The following is a 19,408-nucleotide window of genomic DNA, read 5'->3' as shown; positions in this document are numbered from 1 at the left end:
TGTTGGAACAACTAGTTAACTTGTTGCAACAAGTTCAACAAATTACAGGACTTGTTGCAAAAACTAGTTAACTTGCTGCAACATCTTCAACAAATTACGGGACTTGTTGCTACAACTAATTAACTTGCTGCAACAAGTTCAACAAATTACAGGACTTGTCGCAACAGCATACTGAATCATATAGATATATACAAGTGTTGAAACTTACTAAATCCTCCCACCATGTTGCATGTTTATCATAACCTTGAAACACATGGCTTTCCCACTCCTTTTGGATTTGATCAAGGTTTCAATCTTTTTCTTTCTTTAGGGATTTAAACGCATGAAAATATCTACCTTTTTTTAGCACTTGTGGCACAACTTCAGCAGGAGGAGTAGCAATAGACTTTTGTGGAGTACTTGATTTCCTTGCTCTACAATCAGCAAGTGCATTGGAAATTGTTTTGGCCCTCTTGCGAATCCCAACAGCAGTATAGGGTGAACTAAGCTTCTTGGATGGATTGACACCCCTCTTGGGCATCAAACTCGTTATAGAAGAATTTGTATCTTTTTGTGCCTGAACCAAGTCTTCAACCTTGTTTATCAAATCATCCATTTTCAGCTTGCAAGTATTGCATTCACAAGCACAAGAAAACACCTTGGAGGAACCGGCACCAACTGAAGAATATCTACCCAACCTATATGGGATATCTCTGGTCTCTCCACCACCACCACTTTGGGGAGTATATCCAACAACTCCATCATCATCATCTCTTCTTTTATCAGCAAGACCTTCCACAGCTTGTCTTGCAACATCAACAACAGTATTAATATCAACACCATCACCAACACCAACATCAACATCAACATCAACATCACCATCAATAACACCAGCCCTTATGATGGTTGTGGCTCCAGCTAATTCTTCTTTTATCTGATCAAACAATTCATCTGGCACAGATTTCCCAGGCCCTAAAAAAAACACATGACATGTGCAACTCTGGTTTTGTCGGGATAAGGCGTGGGTGCAAACCTACAACAAACAAACAGATATATTCAAATGGTTGGAAGAATTTACAAGATGTTGTAATAGGTTGACAAGTTAACAATTTAACAAATAACTTGATCTATTGCAGCAGGTGTCAAACTTGTTCAATAGTTTCCAACAAGTGTGTAATCTGTTGCAAAGACCCTCACATATGTTCCAACAACCTTCTCAGTTGTTGCAACATATTCTTCAGCTGTTGGAAAAACCAAAAAAGTTGTTGCAGCTTCCTTTGCAACTGTTCTGATATTTTCCAATAGATTGTGAACCTGTTGCAACAACTGAGTCAGTTGTTCCAACATCTTAGGAGTTGTTGAAACATATTCACTATCTGTTGGAAAATATTAGAACAGTTGTTGCAGCTTCCTCAGCAACTGTTTGATTTTTCCAACATATTCTGAGGTTGTTGCAGCAGATAAATGTATCTGTTGCAACAAGTATTTACTTGTTATAAAACTATTCAGGGATATTTTCCAACAGATTCTGACTTACTGCTTCCTTAGGGGGGTTAAAAGGATCAAGATTCATTTTTTTATTGTTGTTTTTAGCAATCAACCATCTGAGGATCCTTGGAAAACAAACTTCTTCCGAGTAGTCCCTGACTAGGTGAGGAATGGCTTTAAATGCCCAAGCCCAAAAAAAATTATGCCACCAAAAATCAGAATAATCAATGAAGGAAAAGAATTAAAAAGATAAAATATTGAAGAAAGAAAGTTTACCATGAAGGCCCAATGGAAGCCATAGATGTTGGAAGTCTTCACATTAGGGTTCAAATCTCTCGACAAATAATCAACAGTCAACTTAAAAGTTTTATGACCCCATGGATAGTTATTGAATGCCTCATGATCCTCCGAGAGTTCAATCAAACCAAGTTCTATATTATTATTTACATCTTTTGCCCAAAGAATAGAATGGACAAACCAAACTAAGCACAATGACTCCTTGTGCTTTCTTGACATAGTTTTTGACTTCAAGTCTTCCAGCAACTGCTCTGCCTTGTAGATCTTTCCAACAATCTCCACTAAATCCAAATCATCATCAACCTTTGTTTTGCTTTTCTTGCCTTTCTTGGCTGTCTTGGATGGCTTGGGTGTCTTTTCACTCTTCTTTAGTGTGACTGTAGGAAGAGGCTGAGAAGGAGCATGACACCTCAGTCCGGTGACTATGGAAAACTCCTTGATGCCAGAACAAACTGGCATGCCGCAGTAGTTTATCCATATCTCATTAGTTTTGCTACAAATAATTCTTCGTTTTAGTAGACCATACACAATGGTCATTTGAAACCTTGCATTGTTGTCCTCAGGCAAATATAGATACATCCCAAAACATTTGGACCTGAAGAAATCCTCCAAGTCCTCCTCTTGAAGTATCTTCTTAAGTAATCAAAGGGCTTGCCCATGACTGATTTTACAACAAGATCAGCATTCAAATCACCTAGTTTATCCATCGGCGTTTGCACACAGAACTTCTCAATACTGAAAGTTTTGACAACTTCATCAGTGGAAGGTCTGCCAATATCAATTCCAATAGAAGACTCAACAGCCCCTGTCGTCGACCTGTCAAAAGAAGCAGTTTTATGCTCTTCATTTTCTTCTTCACCTTCTTCAGATTCTTCATTGTCATCATTATTTTCATCATGTTCTTCTTCTTCTTCTTCTTCTTCTTCTTCTTCTTCTTTATTTTCTTCTTCTTCTTTATCTTCTTCATCTACTTGATCTTCTTTACTTTCTTGGCCAGAAACTCCTGCTTGAGAGGTTTCCTGTTCAGCAATTTCTTCAGAAATAATATTTGCCTATTCAGCAAGATCAACTAATGATGGCCCCTTGGCTCTTTTACTAACTGTAGATGATTCCTCCCCTTTTCTTTTTTGTGGAGATATTTTATCTGCACACATGAGATAAACAAAAAAAAAATCAATTGATTTGTGCATCATTCAAAGTAAACAAATAATGAATTTTTACAACAAATGAAGCATATGTTGCAACAAGTGTGTAATCTGTTGGAAAAACTCCATCATATGTTCCAACAACTTCATCAGTTGTTGCAACAGATTAGACATCTGTTGGAAAATATCAATACAGTTGTTGCAGCTTCCTCAGCAACTATATTGATTATTTCCAACGGATGGATAATTTGTTGCAACAAGTGGTGAAGTTGTTGAAACATATGATGGAGTTGTTCCAACAGACTAATCTGTTAGAAAATATTAGAACAGTTAATGTAGCTTCCTCAGCAATTGTTTTAACAATTTCCAACAGATTGTGAATCTATTGCAATAACAGATTCACTTGTTGCAACAACCTCAACAACTGTTTGTGTTTTTACCAACAGATTAGCAATCCGTTGCAACAGAGTACTCAGTTGTTGGGTAAAAACAAAACAAATGCAAGACCCTTTTTCCTAAGCCTTACAAGGACAACAACATCTATTTCACTATCAGCAATATCAGTGTACATTTACAAACACACAACCGTCAAAAATTGAACAAAATATACACCATTGAAGAGACACCCTACCCATGTTCTTCCTCTTCTTCTTTAACCAAAATTCCATCATTTTCATACTTTAATTTCAAAATCCTAACTTTTGAACCAGAAAAAACATCTATTTCACTACAAACACACAACCATCACAAGTTAAACAAAATACACCAACCTCAACTGTTAAACAAGTGCTAAATTTGCTGCAACAACTTACTCAGTTGTTAGAAAAAATTCAAAAAAAATCAAACCCTTTTTTCGAAACCCCAAGAAGAACAAGAACACAAACAGTACCAAAAATCGTAATTTCACAACCACATACACTATTTAAAAACACACAAACCCCAACAAGTGGAACAAATAGAGTAAATAAGGGTTTTGTCAAGTCCAACAAGCCCTTTTTTCAAAATCCTAAGGAGAACGATAACACAAAGAACACCAAAAACCATAATTTTATAACCACATACACTATTTACAAACACACAAATCCCAACAAGTCGAACAAATACAGCAAATAAGGGTTTCTCAAGCATTGAACAATAAAATAAACAACATTAAAGACAAACCCATGTTATTCTTCTACTTCTCTGACCAAAATCATCATTTTTTGCACTTTGATTTCAAAACCCTAACTTTAAAAGAGGAAAAAGTTGAGCGATTTTACCTGAGAGAAATGAAGAGCAGCAGTGAAGACAGAGAGAATGGGAGCAGCAGTTCGTCGATTTGGCTTTTGAAGAGGTTGATGAGGGACGATTTTGAAGAAGCAGTTGACTTCCCAGTTCAGTTCGTGTCTTTGAAGGAGCAGTTGAGTTTGAGTTCTTTGCAGTTCGTGTATCTTCGATTGAATGAGAGCTTTTGATTTGATATGGATGGGAGGTTGGATTAAATGGATTGGGGTCTTTTTTGTATTTTATAAAAGATTAAAAAGTTTGAAAAAAAATATTTTGAACCCCAATTTTCTTAATCCCAAATTTAATTGGGTTTTAATTGTATGTTGTCCCCACATGTCACCTGTGGTAATTTCACAACTTGAAAGTCACCTTCAGTATATTTTTCGAAGTAGTCGTAGTAACTCTTTTTAAAAGAATTGATTGGTCAGTTGATGAAACAAATTTCCGAACAAAATGTCCTAATTCTTGGCTCCATTTGTCCATAGAAACCAAAAAAAAATCTTTTTTTGGAATTTTGGAGTTGTAGTTGTGTTTGACCATAGTTTTTGAAATTATAAGTTTTGATAAAATGTAGTTGTAAAAAAATAAAAAAAGTGAAAAAAATTTAAAAACAAGTTTTTTGAGTTTTTGGTATTCCGAAATACAACTTCAAGTTGTAATCAGAATTCATATGGCCAAACGCTGAAAAGTGAAAAAAGTGAGAAAAAATCCGAAATAAAGTGAACAATTCTTATGGCCAAACAAACGCCTACTTAATCTTCTACGAAAGAAGTATTTCCCTTAGTCTAAACAACTCAGCAAGTTCCAAGATGTATTAGACGCCAATACAGAGACAATTGCCTCTATATGTTACAAGATTTCATTTCAGTTTTAGCATCATTCAACTATTTTTGCTTTGTACTCAGTCATCTCAGTCTTTAAATTCAAGAACAAGAATTAACCGGGAACTGTGACTGACTTTCAAGTAGACACGACACAAGAAAAGAGCCAGAAACTCAGATCCCAACAGCTAGGTGAATGAATACTTCCTTTGACAATTGTAACTGGAATTATTTGCCAAGACTAAGGATTGGGTACCTAATACATCATTATTAGTCAGAAAATTTTCAAAACAGAAACGGCTATTGACACAATTAATTATTCGTTACGACTCACAACTGTAGTTATTTATAAGACTCACAATTAATTCTCACAATACATAAGCTGATAATAATGAAAGACAGGCAATCAACCCCTCCAATAAATGAAGAAGAGCTGAACAGCTAGAACTTACATATGAGAAACGAAACATGGGAATGGATCAAAATATGAGGAGACATACTCGAAATTCACAATAAGGTAAATAAGTTCAGTAGTGACAGACTAAAATTCATCATAAAATGTGATAAAATAAAACCAGGTAAAGAGATAACCACCAGAGAACTATTGTCATTGCCCATCAAGCAATTTGGTCCGTACCAAATTGCTCAATTACTCCACCATCCTCGGAAGAGGCTAGAGAACCATGACAATAGCTTCTGGCAAAATGTCCAAAACAAAATTGGAAAAAACTGATGCAAAAACAAAACTAGTTCTTCCATGCAGAAGAATCTCGTCAAATGCACAACCTCACTTTTTCTTCAGGGCAGCCTTGGTGACCTTGGCACCGGTTGGGTCCTTCTTGTCAACACTTTTGATGACACCAACAGCAACAGTTTGCCTCATGTCTCTCACGGCAAAACGACCCAATGGTGGGTACTCAGAGAAGGTCTCAACAACCATAGGCTTGGTGGGAATCATCTTAACCATACCAGCATCACCATTCTTCAAGAACTTAGGCTCCTTCTCGAGTTCCTTACCCGATCGCCTGTCAATCTTGGTCAAGATCTCAGAAAACTTGACAGCAATGTGGGAAGTGTGGCAGTCGAGCACCGGTGCATATCCATTTCCAATCTGGCCAGGATGGTTCATAATGATGACCTGGGAGGTGAAGCTGGCTGCCCCCTTGGCTGGGTCATCCTTCGAGTTTGAGGCAACAAAACCACGCTTGAGATCCTTCACAGCAACGTTCTTAACATTGAACCCAACATTGTCACCAGGGAGTGCCTCCTGGAGAGCTTCGTGGTGCATCTCTACAGACTTGACTTCAGTTGTCAGACCAGTAGGGCCAAAGGTCACAACCATACCAGGCTTGATTACACCAGTCTCCACACGACCAACAGGGACGGTACCAATACCACCAATCTTGTAAACATCCTGAAGTGGAAGACGGAGGGGCTTGTCTGATGGCCTCTTGGGCTCATTAATCTGGTCGAGAGCCTCAAGGAGGGTTGGGCCCTTGTACCAGTCGAGGTTGGTAGACCTCTCAATCATATTATCTCCTTCGAAACCGGAGATGGGGACAAAGGGGACCTTGTCAGGGTTGTAACCAACCTTCTTGAGGTAGGAAGAAACTTCCTTCACGATTTCATCATACCTAGCCTTGGAGTACTTGGGGGTGGTAGCATCCATCTGTGAAATGTGAAAAAGAAAACAGAATTAGCATGATATGTAATGTTTAAACATCAATTAATTCCATCTATCCATAAAAAACAAACCTTGTTGCAGCAGCAAATCATTTGCTTGACACCAAGGGTGAAAGCAAGCAACGCATGTTCACGGGTCTGACCATCTTTAGAGATACCAGCTTCAAAACCACCAGTTGTGGAGTCAATAATCAGGACGGCACAGTCAGCCTGGGAGGTACCAGTGATCATATTCTTGATGAAATCCCTGTGTCCGGGGGCATCAATCACAGTGCAGTAGTACTTGGTGGTCTCAAACTTCCACAAAGCAATATCAATGGTGATACCACGCTCACGCTCAGCCTTGAGCTTGTCAAGCACCCAGGCGTACTTGAATGACCTCTTGTTCATCTCAGCAGCCTCCTTCTCGAACCTCTCAATAACACGCTTGTCGATACCACCAAGCTTGTAGATCAAGTGACCGGTGGTGGTCGACTTTCCGGAGTCGACATGGCCAATGACCACAATGTTGATGTGAACCTTCTCTTTACCCATGATGCCTTAGAAACTGAAGATCATCCCGATAACAGAAAACCAAGAATTAGTTTTTAAAAACCATGGAGACCAAAAATAATTACTACAAATAAACAGACATTTAAGCAGACAGACTCTTGGCTAATGATTCTCAATGATATTGAAAACTGAGGAACATAGATCTTACAAGGAAGATAAATATACTAGACGAGCAATATGTAAATTTGTCATGAGGAATTGCCTAAGGCAGGTGCGGGGTACAAAAATGATCTATCATGGTAAATAATTCAAATTTGTGCATAATAAAAAATAGTGTTTTGAGCAATATTTGATGACAAGGGTATTTTTCCTTGAAGAAAACAATTTTGACAATTCAAGGCGGTTAACAATGAAAAACGTTATCTTTTGATGTTTGGTTAACAGAAAACACTTTCCAAAGAGAGGATGCTCCAGGAATGTAACTTCCCTTTACATAATTCATTTTCCTTTCCAACTATTCTAACTCCATATGGCTCCACCAAACACACAGGAATTATCATCAATCTTGACAGCAAAGAAGTTTCATCAAACCGTATTATCAATATTAAGCAAATATTTCACTTGCAACCAAACACAGTATAAAAAGGAAAAACCAAATTATAACAACAAAAACATACCAAGTGAGAAAGGAAAAATACATTTGCTCTCGTTGAGAGTCGAACTCAAGACCTCCCGCTTACTAAACGGGTGCTCTAACCAACTGAGCTACGAGAACACTATATATAAAGAACTTTAATTCATGACAAACCCACAACACACCCAATAACGAAAGCAGTTTTTAAATCATTCACTTTTTCGATACAAATCAATTCATGGTCAAACACAAACTCCAATTTTCAAATACTTTTTTTCAGTTATGAAAACAAAAATGACTTTTTTTCAAATTTCACAATTTTCATAACCAAAGGGGCCCTAAGTTTTTCAAAACATGCAAACAGTCGTAGATTTATTATTAAATTAATTTCCAAGTAGTTATATCAAAAAGATCAGATCTTTACTAGGAAATAACCATTAACAGCTCTGAATCTATACACAGTAAAAAGGACACCTTTATAAGCTACAACCAATTTACATTCACATAACATCAAAGTAGCACTATAATTATCCAATAGAACAATTCAAATCTAATTAGCAAAAAGAACTAATACCATACAGACAAAATCCAAAATAGAAGCACTATAAATGACAACTTACAAGTAGTAAATTAATTAGTAATCATAATTCAAATATAAGATCACTGATAAAGCACAACTAAGATAAATGATAAATCAAACCTTTTGAAGAAAGAGCTTCGCTGGCTGCGCAGTTACAAATGAGAGCGAAGCGTTAGGGTTTCAGAAATGCTGAGAGTGTGATATTTTTATAGCTGAGAAAGCATGGGCTCCTAATGGGCTTAAACTTTATACTGCATACATTTACTTATTTAAGTTTGTCCGAGGGCAATAAAGGTGAATCCCCGAAATTTTAAAAACAATTAAATAAAAATTTGTGGGCGTTTGGCCATAAAAATTATTCATTTTTTTCCGAAAAATTTTTTCACTTTTTTTACTTTTAGCGTTTGGTCATAAAAATTATTCATTTTTTTCCGGAGTTGTATTCCGGAATACCAAAAACAAGAAAAACTTATTTTTCAAAAAATTTTCACTTTTTTACACTACATTTCACCAAAAACTACAATTTCAAAAATTAGGATCAAACACAACTCCAACTCCAACTTCAAAAATTCCAAAAAAAGTAAAAAAGTTTTTGGTATTTATGGCCAAACGGCACCTAATAGAAAGAGGGAAATAAGGTATACAGTCAAACCTCTTTATAACCGTATCCGCATATAACAACACCTCTCTATAACAGCCAAGTTTTTTCGAAACTGATATTTTATACTCCCTCTGTTTCAATTTATGTGAACCCATTTAACTGGGCACAGAGTTTAAGAAAGAAGAGAAGACTTTTAAACTTGTGATCCTAAATGAGTCACATATATTTTGTGTGGCTATAAATCATTGCACAAAGGTAGAGTGTTTCCAAATATAGAAATTGGTCATTCTTTTTTGCACGGACTAATAAGGAAATAGGTTCACATAAATTGAAAAAGAGGGAGTATTATATTTTATTTCTCTATAACAACATTTCACCTATAACAGCAACATTCAACATTATAATATTATGCTCTTTGTAAAATCACTCCCCCATATAATAGTTATCTTCTTTTTTTGATAATAACAATTAACCATCTATAAAAAATAGAATATCTATGATTACCAATAATAAGTGTAGAGATTTTGACTAAATATTTGATCCATTAATACAATATTTATGACAAAAAATATCATATGAATATATATATTGTCACCATTAAAAGATTTTCCTTCATTATACAAAGTGTGATTAAGCATAAAATTTGACAATTAAAAATAAAAAACTAGATTTTATGCATATTTTTTGCCTATAACAACAAAATATTATTTAAATTCAATGTTGTTATAGGTGTATAACAGCAATTCTCTATAACAGCCAAAAAATTTCGGACCCAACGATGCTTTTATAGAGAGGTTTGACTGTAATTAGTTTTTTTTCTTTTCTCGCTTCGTAATATGAGTTTAGATATTGAAATTTTTTATTTTGAAAAGGGTTTTGTGATTTGTCGAGAAATTTTGTCCCGGAAATGTCAAGAAATAAAGGTTTACCTATTTTGTCTTTTACAAAGAAAAATGGATTAAAATGTTAAATTTTTCTTCAATTATACATTTATCTTTACTCTTTAGTCACATCATTAGCAAAAGATTATATCACATTAGGATCTAGTGCAATTGCATGCAACACACACCTTATGGCATAGAAGCGATAGATATTGAAAGAAATGTTTTTCGTGCCTCCTTTCATTCCTTGACTTGGTTAATATACAAAATATACAACCGTAATGTTAGGCTTGAATTAAGGAGCTAATTCTACCAAATAATATGTTAAGCAAAGCTAACCTAAAATAGGAGATTATAAAATATTCTAACCTAAAATAGGAGATTACAAAATATTCTAACTAATATTTACATAATCTATCACACCCCCGCAGTCGAAACGGGAGGTTTACGAACGCTGAGACTGTCCCGAAAATCTTCAAATAAGACTTGTGGTAGTCCTTTGGTGAAAATATCGGCAATCTGATAACGGGATGGAACATGAAGGACATGAACCTGTCCTCGCGCAACCTTCTCACGAACAAAGTGGATGTCCATTTCAATGTGCTTGGTGCGCTGATGTTGCACTGGATTTCCTGAAAGATAAATGGCACTTACATGGTCACAATATACCATAGTAACCTTATGAATAAGACAATGTAATTCTAACAGAAGATTTTGAATCCAGCATGACTCGGAGACAACATTAGCAACCCCCCTATACTCCGCCTCAGCACTCGAACGAGAGAGGGTAGGTTGGCGTTTCGAAGACCAAGATATCAAGTTATCTCCAAGGAAGACACAATAACCAGACGTCGACCGACGTGTGTCAGGGCAGCCCCCCCCCCCCCCCCCCAATCCGCATCAGTGTAGGAAAGGAGGTCAGTAACTGAGGATGGATAAAGATGCAAACCATAATCAAGTGTACCCTGAATGTAACGGATGATGCACTTAAGAGCATGCATATGATCATCTCGCGGAGCATGCATGTGTAAGCATACCTGTTGAACAGCATAAGAAATATCCGGCCTCGTGAAATTAAGATACTGAAGTGCACCTGCGAGACTGCGATAGTGAGTCGGGTCATCATATGGAGCTCCCGACGTGCTGCTCACCTTCGGTTGAGTATCAACCGGAGTAGAAGTAGCCTTACAAGAAGACATCCCAGCTCGATCAATGATTTCTTTGGCATACTTACGTTGCGAAAGAAACATGTCATTCTTATGGCGAGTGACATCAATGCCAAGGAAATAATTCAAAGGACCCAGATCCTTCATAGCAAATTCAGAGGCAAGGAGAGCCATAATGGAGCATCAGAGAGAATCTGAGGAAGCAGTAAGAATAATATCATCAACATAAAGTAAGAATAATATCATCAACATAAAGTAAAATGTATGCCATATCGGACCCCTTTTTGTAGATGAACAAAGAATTGTCAGATCTGTTGTTTGAAAAACCAAGAGAAGAGACATAATCTGCAAAACGCTTGTACCATGCCCTCGGGGCCTTCTTAAATCGATATAAGGACTTACGGAGTAAACATACATAATCCGGATGAGTGAGATATCTGAAACCCATAGGTTGATACATATACACTATTTCCTTGAGCTCACCGTGTAAGAAAGAATTCTTGACATCTAGCTGATGAATAGGCCACTTCTTTGATAATGAAAGGCTGAGAACGGTACGGATCGTAGCCGGCTCGACCACCGGACTGAAGGTCTCACCATAATCAATGCCAACCTGTTGAGTCTTTCCATCACCTACAAGACGGGCTTTATGCCTCTCAAAATCACCATTAGACTTTTCTTTATGAGTAAAAATCCACATAGAATGAATAACATTCACATTAGGTGGACGGGGCACCAACTCCCACGTCTTATTTTTAATAAGAGCATCAAATTCATCATCCATAGCCATTTTCCAATTCGGGTCACGAAGGGCGGTCATAGGGTTACGAGGGAGAGGGGATTTCGTAACCATGGTATTCAAGTTAAACGTACGTTTTGGCTTAAAAATACCATGTTGACTCCGGGTCACCATTCGGGGTTGATTGGTAGATTGGGGAGGCTGGGGTGATGTTTGTGTGCGTGTGGGAGACGGAGCAGATGGCTGTTGGCCCAAGACAGAGGTGAGAGGGGAAGGTGGGTTTGTTTGTGGAGTTATCAACGGAGGGGGTTGGGCGGCAGGGTAGTTGGCTGGCCTATGCGCTGCCAATGGAGGGGAGTCAGCAGAACGATCCACGGTGGGAGGGGGGTATTTGGCTGGGTCACGGGTGCAGCGTGGGGTAGAGTGGGCTGATCATCCAGATCAGTAGCCATATGATGCAACCAAAATGGGGAAATCCCATCATCTAAAAAATCATAAGTAGTTGAAGTGGGAGAATGTAAATTGGAAAATGGGAAAACATTCTCATAAAAAATTACGTGACGAGAAATAATGATTTTGTTGGACGATAAATCATAACATTTATACCGTCTATGATTCGTAGGATACCCTAAAAATACACACGGTGTAGATCGGGCTTGCAATTTGTGGATAGTCGTAGAAGGAAAGAGGGGATAGCATAAACACCCAAAAACTCGAAGATGAGAGTAAGCCGGTATAGCACTTGAAGAGGAGAAACATGACCCAATAATTTGCTTGGTAAAATATTAAGAAGATATGTTGCCATTTGTAAGGCGTGATGCCAAAACGAAGGGGGAAGAGAAGCATGAGCAAGGAGAGTCCGAGTGATATTATTGATAGATCGGATTTTTCTTTCGGCTTTCCTATTTTGTGAGGACGTATGTGGACAAGAAAGATGAAATGACATCCCATTAGACTCACAAAATTTCGCAAATTGACCATTATCATATTCCCTCCCATTATCACATTGGGCATTTTTAATATGACGTTCAAATTGAGTATGAATGTGGGCTTTTAAAGCTAAGAATTTCGCATAAACATCGGATTTCTTAGCTAAAGTAAAAGTCCACAAAAACTTCAACTATCACACCCATATGGATCAAGTCCAGGAAAAGTCTCCCCGACTATCACACCGCATTAGTGCCATCCCCGTCTGAAAATCCTTCACAGGAAACCCATATGGATCAAATTCAACAGTCACAGAATTATCAGTAGTAAACTTCCGCACTGAAATTAAATTCTTAATGAGTTTAGGAGCATGTAAGACATTCCGTAAGGATAAAGGGGGGTTTGGGGGAGGCAAACTAGTATGACTACAACCACGAATTGGAATCGAATGACCATTTCCCACAACAATACCACTATTTTGATTGCTCAAATTAAAATAAGACGAGAGATTACCGTTCGAGGATGTCATATGAGAAGTGGCCCCGGTATCCATGTACCAATTTTGATCGGGAGGGTTCAAGGTCATGGTGTGCATTGCGGACTCGATGTCGGTTGGAACATACGACCCATGAGGTGCTACTGCTGCCGTGTATAGCTGTTGGGCTGGAGGAGGCCCCAATATACCTTGCTGCCTTGGTGGGCCAGTTGGGGGACGAGCCCAAGTAATGGTTGGGTACGGACATGGGGGAGGAGCAGCAACCCATCGAGTCTGCGGTACCCACTGCCAGTGACCAAGTTGTCCGGCATGCCACTGCTGCGAAGAGGAGCCCGCTGGCTGTGCACCACCGCTGCTACGGCCTGAACCACCGCGTCCGCCGGAGTTGTTTTTTCCGCCGCCTGAGCCGCGGCCAGAACCCCCTTTACGGCCATTCCCAGAATTGTGGCGGTGGGAATTTTTGTTTTTCCCTCGGTGTGAGCTTGTGTTTTCATATTGACGTGCAGCATCGTCGACCGCGGCTACCATAGCCGAACCAGACCCGTGAGAAACCATGGCTGCAAGTTCACGTTCTTCCAAAACAAGGGAAGACCGAGCCTCTGTGAATGAGGGGAGAGGCTTAGCATGGCGAATTTGTGTCCCAACCCCTTTGTACGCTTCAGTGAGACCCGAAACCAGTTGAAGGACAAGGCGGCTATTCGTCACGGGAGCCCCGACGTTTTTCAGTTGATCCGCAAGGTTCTTTAGACGTTGACAATAAGCGGAGGCATTGGGAAAATCCTCCATACGAGTCGTCGTGAATTCTTGTTCGAGAGTCACCGCACGACAGTTTTGATGATCTTGGAATATATCACGCAAGCGAACCCAAGCGTCCATGGCAGTAGCGTCTGGTTCGATAATGGTGTTTAACAGATCATTCAAAATTGTCGAATATATCCATTGAAGCACGGTGGCGTCAATGGTCGTCCATAATTCGACTTCCTCATCAGTTTTGGGAGTCGGCTTCTCCTTACCTGTGGGGGGAGGAATGATGTGATGAAGGACCTTGTGAGAACGAGCATGAATCTTGAAAAGCTCGGCCCATGTTCCGTATTGTGAGTTCTCCATCTCAAGAATAACAGAGATGTGATTCTTGATATTCAAGACCGCGAGGGCCAGGTGGAACGAGGACTTAACCGGAGTGGGTGTTGCATCGCCCATGACTGATGGATTAGAGAGTGAAGATGACGGAAAGAGGAAGAAAAGGAAGAATAAGGAAGAAGAAAACCCTAATCTGATACCATGAAAGAAATGTTTTCCGTGCTTTCTTTCATTCCTTGACTTGGTTAATATACAAACTATACAACCGTAATGTTAGGCTAGAATTAAGGAGCTAGTTCTACCAAATAATATATTAAGCAAAGGTAACCTAAGATAGGAGATTACAAAATATTCTAACCTAAAATAGGAGATTACAAAATATTGTAACTAATATTTACATAATCTATCTGATATAACTAGTCAAATTTTGTTATTTTATTTCATTCTCAACTATTTTTGGACTTTGAGTGCTCGGCTTTACTGAAATCTTAGAGTGAGATTCCATCTACGGGATTGCGTAATGTTTTAAACATATCCCTGAGCCTTATATTTGAAGTTGTGCTAAGATTTATCGTTTGAACATGGGATTTGACGAGTGAAATTAAGGATTTAAAACATAAAAATTCAAATTACTAGATATGAGATTTTAATACTTAATACTCAAAATCAAAATATAAGAAATTATATTAAAAGTGGGAGTTGGGGTATACGAACATAACACCAATATAATATACAAACAGCAAATCAAAGTGTACCGTAAGTTTGGGCTTTGTGTCCCTTTTTAATGGGTTAAAACGTGTATCTCCTTATTTTTGCAACAGACCAAGTGTACTCCACTTTAGTGTTATATTAGTCGTATCTTGGGTCTTTGCTCAAAAGTAACAAGCACAGGTCTCGTTCGCTTCCATCTCATTCTCTGAGTGCTTTTTTGGTAAGTTTCTCCGTACACTCTTTTAATTTTTCTGGTGTTTCTAATGATTGTGGTGATAAAATATCTCTCTTTTGTTTGTTGGGTATTTTATTTCCAATACTTTATGGGTATATGATAGAATTGTTTTTTTATTTGGTAACAAAATCTTGTAAGAACTTCTAATTTCTCTGCCTTTTTTACTTTCTTCCCTTTCTGAGGGAAATTTGAAGTTATTATGCTGATTTCCTGCAATTTTGTATCCATATCAATCTTGATATTCTTCCAATTTTTTCAATTTATTATATGAAGAAAAGAAAGGGCAACCCCATTATTTTTTTTTTTTTTTTTTTTTTTATGCCCCTTCTATTGTGCAGGAAATGGAAGATAGAGTTCACCGATATGTGATGGGATTAGAGCCAGGGTTGCAGGAGGCTTGTATGGCAGTAGCAATGCAGCCAGGTATGGATATAGCTCGTATTCAGGCTTATGCTCAAGGGTCAGAGGATCGTAGACGCCAGCGAAAGGCTATCTCAGAGCAGAGTAGTAGTCAGCATAAGAGGGTCAGGTCAGAGGGTCAGTATAGAGGTTCCACTAGCGAGAGCAGACCCCAGTTTAGTGCACCTCTGCAGTTTCGAGGATCTCAGCGGGGTAGGGAGACTCCCCTTAGGCAGAGACAGAGTTCTTCTTATGCATCGCGTTCTCAGCAGCAGGTGGGGTCATGGCAGGAGGTGATGCCCCCTCCTCGATGTGCGACTTGTGGGAAAAGTCATGTAGGACGGTGTCGTCAGGGTGTATGTTATACTTCTGGTGATCCGGCGCACTATGCTAGAGATTGCCCACAAAGAGTGGGTGGTATTGTTCCTGAGAATTCGGTAGCAGCGTCGTCACGCTCAGTGAGGGCCCCAGAGATAGGACTCCAGACTTCTTCCGGCCGAGGTAGGGGTGGAGGTAGAGCATCTAGCTCTAGTACTGGGCCGCATCGTATCTACGCTCTAGGTGGGAGACCGGGTCTAGAGACACCGCAGGATGCACCATCAGGTATACCCTTCTTCAGATGATTTATTGATGGATTTAAGCTATATACGAAATGTCCCTTATCACTAGTCAGATATGATTAATTTGACCTTAAATAGTACCGTCATGTTTTACTCTATTGTTTAGCTATCCATAAAATTTCTATAAGTTACAAATTTTTCAACATTCGAGGACGAATGTTCTAAAGGGGGGAAGAATGTTAGATCCCGTATTTTATACGTCGAATTATTCACGAAGAAATCGACGCGAGTTAAAGACGGAACCCTTCCCGGACCCGAAATAAGAACCCTTAATCCTAAATTTCGAAATTTGGACTAGGTGTTTATAGATTTTTACTTAGTACAAATATTAGTGGAAGACTTATTACACATTTTAATATTGGCAAAGCATGCTAGTGGTATACATTTTAATATTGGCAACTCATTATTTTAAGAAAGCATGCTATTACATGTTGGAAGACTCATTACACACACTTAAATATTAATTCATCTAATGCACATGCAATTGTAAAATAGACAATTAAAATTGAGAAGTGGGAAAGTGAGTCTCGGCCATGTAGCCGAACTAGTGGGATATTTCTTGAAATTTTGCTCAAGACCATGTGATTGGCTCAAAGCCATGAGGGGGACATGTGGCCAACACATGTGCATCATATTTAAAACCATTTGTTGACCAAAAATTAGATTTTCCCTCACTCCATCTTCAACACAACAAACTAGAGAGAGAGAGAGAAAGCACAAGCCATGGCATTCGGCCATGGCTAAAAAAATAGAAGCTTGAGTTGTTGATCCAAAAATCAGATTTTCAAGTTAATTCAACCCTTTAGAAGTCCCTAACAACGTGAAGGTGATCCTTAGATAGCAAGAGCAAGAGTTAAGTTCAAGACTCAAACCCTAGCCAAGTGGAGAAGTCAAAGTGCCAAGGTAAGGTTTAGCTTCTTTTGCATGTGTTGAGGGTGGTGTAAAACGTGTGCTTGAGGTGTAAATATAAGTTGCATGCATGAAACTATGTGTGTTGATATTGAATCATGGTTGTAACTTGGTAAACATGAATTGCATGCATGAGATTTCGAATGCCGGTGTTGGAATGTTGTTGAACCGTGTGGACTGTTTTAGGACGAATTTTGAGGTGTTGTGAATATGTAAATGTACATTACATGTATGAAATTATGAATGTTGGTGTTGAAACATGGTAATAGCAGAAGGGGCTATTTTAGAGGTGATTTGGATATGTTGTGCATATGTAAATGTGAATTGCATGAATGAAATTGTGTGTGTGTTGATGTTGAGGCCTTGTGGAAGTCGTAAGGGACTGTTTGGTGTGGGATAATGGACTGATTTTATTTATTAATTATGGTTGTGGCTATCCTAGATTGCATGGCAAAAGAATGAAAAGAATTGGAAGGTTAATGGTGAAGTTGTGTTGATATGAACTTGTTGTTGTTTTGTTGAATTATGGCCGTGTAGTGGACTGTTTTGTGGAAGATAGTGAACTGATTTTACTTGGTATTTTGATGGTTTTTGTCATGAATTTTATGATGGGAATGAAGGTATTTGATGGTTAGAGTTGGAAGTAAATTGTTTATAGGTTGTTGTAAGGTTATAGTGTCGACAATGTAGCTATTTGCGTATGAATTTGGTGATATATTTATCGTGTGACTGCTGGTCGTATTTTACTGAAATTATATGCAAAAGAGACATGAAATAATGTGTAAGAATCATATGTGGTTTGCTTGGTATGTTCGTAAACGTTTGCAAGAATTCCGGGCACCTTTATGTTGTTGGTTAGGGACTGTTTTGGGGCGTGTTGTTGATTAGGGACTGTTTTGGACTTGTTGTGGCTAGGAACTGTTTTAGACATGTTGTCTTCTTTAAATTGGAAAGACTAATGATAGTTAAGAATATATATTGTATTTACGTTGTTTGGGTTGTTGTAAAGTTGTTACACGAAAACGTTAAGGCTACGGATTATTAGGAGCAACTTGAGAATGTAGTAGCCATATATGAATCGTTATGGAATGTTGTGAATATGGGCTATTTGGAATGTTATGTGGGTTGTCCGGGTTGGTATTGAACATATGATTATTGATTTTGGAATTGGTTGTATGTAGTTGGGTTGCATATAAAGAAAACGTCGTCTAAACATCTGGAAAGGAGTTACTATCGTTAGAATACGTTTTAATCTCCCCGTAGCTTAACCATAATTCTTGACGTCTTAATATAGGTTGAGACTTTGGGCAGCGTATACGTGTTGTGTTACGAATAAACGCTAAAGGTATGTAAAGTTGTCCCTTCCTTCTTTTGGCATGTCTTAGATATAAGTGACATATGATATGAGCTTTAGAGTAATTCTATTCATAAGTTCGAGTGTGATTCAAGATTCTTATTCACTTCTTGATGTTAGAATTCTTAAGGTAATTGAGCTATTGCCTTTCAAGTCTTTTGTACGTTGGATAATAGTCGATATATATCAACTTCTATTTGTAGTAACTCTATGATGACTCATGTCTTGACTTCACTACATATTCATACTGTACATCATATATGTTGTTATTGTTCCACTCAGCTGGATTATGATATTCTTAAGCCGGAAGCGGCTGCCCGAAGGGGCCATTATTATTATTAAGCCGGAAGCGGCTGCCCGAAGGGGCCATCATTCTTATTAAGCCGGAAGCGGCTGCCTGAAGGGGCCATCATTATTATGCCGGAAGCGGCTGTCCGAAGGGACTATTGTATTATTGTGTATATTCTATATTTATATTATGTATGCTAGAGTTGTGGAAGGGACCATAAGGCACGGTTCAAAATACTGTTCCAGGTTATCCCCGGGTTGCTTTCTAAACTTGTTTATTGTTACGTTTTTCCTTGTTTATGATTCAGTAAGGCTTTACATATTCAGTACATATTCCGTACTGACCTCCTTTCTTCGGGGGCTGTGTTTCATGCCCGGAGGTTCAGGGACGCGGTTCGACAATCCAGCCACCTAGGAGGAGTCAGCACTGAGAGTCAGACAGCTCCACTTGCTTCGGAGACTGTTCCTGTCTTGGTATAATTTTGTGTATATATTGCGGGCACGACGGGGCCCTGTCCCGTCGCTTATGCATGGTCATACTCTTCTAGTAGTCTGCGAACAACGTGGGTGTCATGGTTACTGTTTGGCCTTGTCGGCCATTGTTTTGTTGTACAGAA

General features: G+C 38.5%; 2 protein-coding genes and 1 non-coding gene across 3 annotated transcripts; all 3 read right to left on the bottom strand.

The window, feature by feature from the left end:
• Window positions 1-5,471: 5,471 nt before the first annotated feature.
• LOC132605949 (elongation factor 1-alpha-like) lies at window positions 5,472-8,655 on the bottom strand. The gene is made up of 3 exons (XM_060319229.1): window positions 8,506-8,655; window positions 6,752-7,226; window positions 5,472-6,665 (listed from the first exon to the last, which is right to left on the bottom strand). Exons 2-3 carry the CDS (start codon window positions 7,211-7,213, stop codon window positions 5,784-5,786), a joined length of 1,344 nt encoding a protein of 447 aa, XP_060175212.1. The 5' UTR covers window positions 7,214-7,226; window positions 8,506-8,655; the 3' UTR covers window positions 5,472-5,783.
• Window positions 7,873-7,946, bottom strand: TRNAT-AGU (transfer RNA threonine (anticodon AGU)). The gene has a single exon. It is a non-coding gene; the product is annotated as a tRNA-Thr (tRNA).
• A 4,283-nt stretch (window positions 8,656-12,938) lies between the features above and the next one.
• Window positions 12,939-14,395, bottom strand: LOC132607693 (uncharacterized). Its single transcript, XM_060321777.1, has 2 exons — window positions 13,384-14,395; window positions 12,939-12,973 (listed from the first exon to the last, which is right to left on the bottom strand). Exons 1-2 carry the CDS (start codon window positions 14,393-14,395, stop codon window positions 12,939-12,941), a joined length of 1,047 nt encoding a protein of 348 aa, XP_060177760.1.
• Window positions 14,396-19,408: the final 5,013 nt, after the last annotated feature.

The sequence above is a fragment of the Lycium barbarum genome, chromosome 8 (assembly GCF_019175385.1).
Source record: "Lycium barbarum isolate Lr01 chromosome 8, ASM1917538v2, whole genome shotgun sequence".
NCBI lineage: Eukaryota > Viridiplantae > Streptophyta > Magnoliopsida > Solanales > Solanaceae > Lycium > Lycium barbarum.
This window is presented reverse-complemented; position numbering and strand designations above follow the sequence as displayed.